The 5,073-nt window shown below is 35.8% G+C and overlaps 1 protein-coding gene across 1 annotated transcript; it reads left to right on the top strand.

The window, feature by feature from the left end:
- Window positions 1-3,249: 3,249 nt before the first annotated feature.
- Window positions 3,250-4,723, top strand: LOC130957383 (uroporphyrinogen decarboxylase 1, chloroplastic-like). Its single transcript, XM_057884245.1, has 3 exons — window positions 3,250-3,591; window positions 3,676-3,960; window positions 4,484-4,723. Exons 1-3 carry the CDS (start codon window positions 3,265-3,267, stop codon window positions 4,721-4,723), a joined length of 852 nt encoding a protein of 283 aa, XP_057740228.1. The 5' UTR covers window positions 3,250-3,264.
- The last annotated feature ends 350 nt before the right edge of the window (window positions 4,724-5,073 follow it).

The following is a 5,073-nucleotide window of genomic DNA, read 5'->3' as shown; positions in this document are numbered from 1 at the left end:
CTGCTAGGAGTTTGAAGCACGTCACAGTCATTCAGTCATTGAATCCTACTCAGAATACCACAGACAAGGTTTAGACCTTCCGGATTCTCTTGAATGCCGCCATCAGTTCTAGCTTATACCACGAAGATTCTGGTTAAGGAATCCAAGAGATATCTACTCAATCTAAAGTAGAACAGAGGTGGTTGTCAGGCACATGTTCATAGTTGAGAATGATGATGAGTGTCACGGATCATCACATTCATCCGGGTTAAGAGCAAGTGATATCTTAGAATAGAAGCAAGCATGATTGAATAAGAAACAGTAGTAATTGCATTAATCCATCAAGACACAGCAGAGCTCCTCACCCCCAACCATGGGGTTTAGAGACTCATGCCGTGGAATGTATACAATGAAACGTGTAAAATGTCATGAGGTACAGATACAATGTCAAAAGGTCCTATTAATAGCAAACTAGTAGCCTAGGGTGTACAGAAATGAGTAAATGACAGACAAATCCACTTCCGGGCCCACTTGGTGTGTGCTTGGGCTGAGCAATGAAGCATTTTCGTGTAGAGACCTTTTCTGGAGTTAAACGCCAGCTTTCATGCCAGTTTGGGCGTTTAACTCCAAGTTTTATGCCAGTTCCGGCGTTTAACGCTGGAATTTCTGAGGCCGAATTGCTACGCCGGTTTGGGCCATCAAATCTTGGGCAAAATATGGACTATCATATATTGCTGGAAAGCCCAGGATGTCTACTTTCCAATGCCGTTGAGAGCGCGCCAATTGGGCTTCGGTAGCTCCAGAAAATCCACTTCGAGTGCAGGGAGGTCAGAATCCAACAGCATCTGCAGTCCTTTTTAGTCTCTGAATCAGATTTTTGCTCAGAACCTTCAATTTCAGTCAGAAAATACCTGAAATCACAGAAAAACACACAAACTCATAGTAAAGTCCAGAAAATTGAATTTTAACTAAAAACTAATAAAAATATACTAAAAAATAACTAAAAGATACTAAAAACATACTAAAAACAATGCCAAAAAGCGTATAAATTATCCGCTCATCAAGTTTAAACTTTATAATTTTAGAAATTATTCTATTAGAAAATAATTAAAGAGATTCAGAGATAAATTCATTTTGAATAAATAAATATTCTTAAGTAATTTTATTATAATGGAATATTTTGTATAATTTTAGTAATTGAAAAATAAAAAAGAATTGTACAATTTAATTTAAGTAACTTTTATTATGAAAAAGTTATGACTTATTATTAATTTGAACTCCTTATTTTATAAACTAATCTATTAAGAATAATTAAATTAATTTTATTAATATTTAGAGTTAAGTTAATTAATATTTTTGTGTAATTTTTATTAATTGATTATTTCATATAACTTAAAATTAAAGTTCTAACGATAAAAAATGATGAAAAGTTATATTATTTAATTTAAATAATTAATATTTTTAAGTTTAAAATTATATTTTATAAAATATGATTAATAATTTATTTTATAATTTAAATTAAAAATAATTATTTTATCTCATTAATATATTGATGAATAAACATTTTAAAAATTATTTTTACAATATTAAATTTAAATTCTAAATTATTATTTTATCTCAAATATTTTATAAAATTATTATATTACTCATATATATTTTATCATAATTCTAAAATTACCAAATAAAACCCTAATTTTAAAAAATTCCAAAATTTGTTACCGTGAATCCCTAAACACACATTAAGAAAACGAAACAGAAGACGAAACAAAAAGAAAGGGGGAAAGAAAGAAAAGGAAAAAAAGAGAAGGGGGAATCAGGGATGAAGAAGGGAAGGAAAGGGAGAAGAGCGCGCCGTTGCTACGCCTTGCCCGCCTGTCGCCGCCGTTCCGTGGAGCAGCCGCCATCGTCGCGCGAACCGGAGGGTGTGGAGACGGAGAAAAGTGCGCGCGAGAGAGGAGAAGTAGCCACCATCGTCGAAGACTCCATCACCGCCGCTGAAGGTCCTGACCGTCGAGCTCGTCGTCGCCGTTGCACCTCCCATCACTGCCGCCACTGAGGAGCTCGACGAGAGAGAAAGGGTTCACGTAGAGAGAGAAACACGATGAGGGAGGAGGAGGTTGCCTCTGTTGCTGCCAAGCCGTCACTGGCGGGGTTGGGTTCGCCGTCGCCATTGAGCTGTGTGCCGCCGTTGGTGTCTGGATCGCCACTCTATTTCTGCTGCAACTCGCCACTGTCCTGGTGAGCTTTACCCTGCTAGTTTCTTTGCTGTCGCCTAATATTGATTTTAATGTTGATTTGGTATAATGTTGTTCTGATGTTGATTTGGTAACTGGTTATTTAGAAATGCTGTTGTGATTTTATTTTGATTTTAAGATTGATTTAGTATGTAACTGTTTCTCTGGTAATGCTGCTCTGATTTTGTTTCGATTCCAATTGCCCTCATACTCAATTTCACCAAACTAGACATATACTTACATTGAAGCAGCTTGGTTTGATCATTGGCAAAGGTCAGTTATTCATTATTATTGGTAGCTTGACATTGTGGTTTAGTTCTTTTACTTTCATATTCATTGCATAGGACAATAATTTGTGCATTTTTTCCTTTGAATCTACCGCTGCTTGTGCAATCTGATGATGAGAAGTTTTTTTTAATGGTCAAGTATATGGCTAAATTCTTGCATAGGACAATAATTGGTTTCCATGTTGTGTTTGTAATTGAAACGTCCAAATTTAATTAAGTTTGTATCCTTGAAAGGCCAGCGTGGAAGGAAGCTTGTGCTACTCTTCAAAAGCTCCTTTCAGGTACAAGTTGCTCAATTTGTTCTTTTCTTTTACTTTGTTTCCACATTCTAATTCCTTAAACGCTACACTTTCACTCCCTTTCAGCCCAAAACCGCACTTCTCCGTCACTTGCTCTGCCTCTTCTTCCGGTACCACAGCTTTTCCTTCTTCTCATTATGCTCTTCATTTTGTTCAATTTAACTTCTTTTTCTTTTTTATTTTTCTTTCAGTTCATTTATTTTTTGAAGTGGTAATGTAGCTACTTTATCTGTGTGATAATAAAGGTGACGTTGCTGGTTTCTAATAGCATTCATTTTTAACAAATTTATTGCTTTAGATAGTGGTGCAAATTGTTATAGGGTTCTAGGAGAGGGTAATTCAGGTATTTTTGAGTCTTTTTCATTTAAGCAAGAGAAATTCATGATTTTTGTGGTGATTTTGTCTTCAGATCCTCTGCTGGTGAAGGCTGCCAGAGGAGAACCTGTTAGTCGGCCATCAGCATGGATGATGTGCCAGGCGGGAAGGTACATGGATGTTTACAGAAAGCTTGCTGAGAAATATCCATCCTTTCGAGAGAGGTCGAAGACAACTGATCTCATAGTGGAAATTTCTTTGCAGCCTTGGAATGCCTTTAGGCCTGATGGAGTGATCATTTTCTCTGACATCTTTACGCCTCTTCCTGCATTTGGGGTCGAATTCGACATTGAAGACGTAAGGGGTCCTGTTATTCAGTCCCCAATACGTTCTAAGGAGGGACTAAAGGCTCTGCATCCAATTGACCTGGAAAAGCTCAGTTTTATTGGAGATTCACTCAAGATACTGCGCAAGGAGGTAAACCTAGTTGCATTACCGCTTCTATATATCATGGCTATCCTTCAAAGGAGCCGTTTTCCTTACTTATTGCTTTTTACTTAGGTTGGTGGTGATGCTTCCGTTTTAGGTTTCATGGGAGCACCTTGGACAATAGCAACATATATAGTGGAAGGGGGTACAACACGCACCTATACAACCATTAAGAGTATGTGCCATACAGCACCACATTTATTGCGGACTCTGCTCTCTCATTTGGCGCAAGCAATAGCAGATTATGTTGTTTTCCATGTGGAGTCTGGGGCTCACTGCATACAAATATTTGATTCATGGGGTGGACAACTACCACCTGATATGTGGGAACGCTGGTCAAATCCTTATATCAAAGAGGTAATATAGAAATAGTTCCCATTTATTTTCATCTTATTGAAATTGTGTTCTAATTTTTCAAACTATTCTATTTGGGATCCATGTCATAGCAAGCTTAAGTGTATGTATTTCAACTTTTGCTTATTTGTTTAGTTGAATCTTTGAACTAGACAAACCATGTGTCACTTTCAAAGGTTTGCAATGATTACAGGTTTTGTTTTATGTAAATTATTGTTTTGTTCCAAGCTCTCATGATTGTCATTTGGTTGGTAAATAATAAGATGAGCTAAGAGCTTGTAATTTGTAAGCATCGAGTGGTAAATAAGCTCACTGGATGTTGATCTTGGTCTTCTGAATTTCGGAGAGAAAGTCCAAATCAGAGGCTACACCTTCAAACTTTTTTATTTAATTGAAACTATGTTGCTGTTAGTGCATCATCATAATTTATGAAACATAAAATATTTGCGAATTGAACGTTGGGCGCAAGATGCTATTGTTCCATATTTTTTCCTCTTTTGCCATGTACTGATTTCTAAACATCCAGATTGTAGATTTGGTCAAGAAAAGATGCCCTGAGACACCGATTCTTCTTTATATAAATGGAAATGGTGGCCTTCTTGAGCGTATGAAAGATACTGGAGTTGATGTTATTGGGCTGGACTGGACTGTGGATATGGCAGATCGAAGATCAGATTTAAGATTTTTTCTAGTTCTTTATGTGGAGCAGTTGCCATTGAAGCCAAGAGAGTCCACTCAAGCTGAGTTACCACACCAACTTTGTTGAAGAAAAATGAAAAAATTGCTACCCTTAGGTTATAGTATTATGGTATTTTGAAAAATGATGATGATATAAGTAAAAGTAGTTATGACCTAGATTAGTATTATGTTATTTTGCAATGATATATAATGTGATTGTGGATCTTACAACAATTTTTGTAAGTCAAATTTGATGATAAATGTTCAATTAGTTTTCTTTCGTAATTTCATTCAAATAGTTTAGGTTATTAATAATGCTAAATTAAAAAAAAAGTTGGAACTAATTTCATTATTCATGAGAAAATTCTTGTAAATAAAGAATTATATTACAAAAAACCGTTGTCAAAAGTAACAAAAGGCAATGGTGTTAAAACCGTT

The sequence above is a fragment of the Arachis stenosperma genome, chromosome 10, assembly GCF_014773155.1.
Source record: "Arachis stenosperma cultivar V10309 chromosome 10, arast.V10309.gnm1.PFL2, whole genome shotgun sequence".
In the NCBI taxonomy this organism is placed as follows: domain Eukaryota; kingdom Viridiplantae; phylum Streptophyta; class Magnoliopsida; order Fabales; family Fabaceae; genus Arachis; species Arachis stenosperma.
The sequence above is the reverse complement of the archived record's forward strand: the minus strand, read 5'-3'. Positions and strand labels throughout refer to the sequence as shown.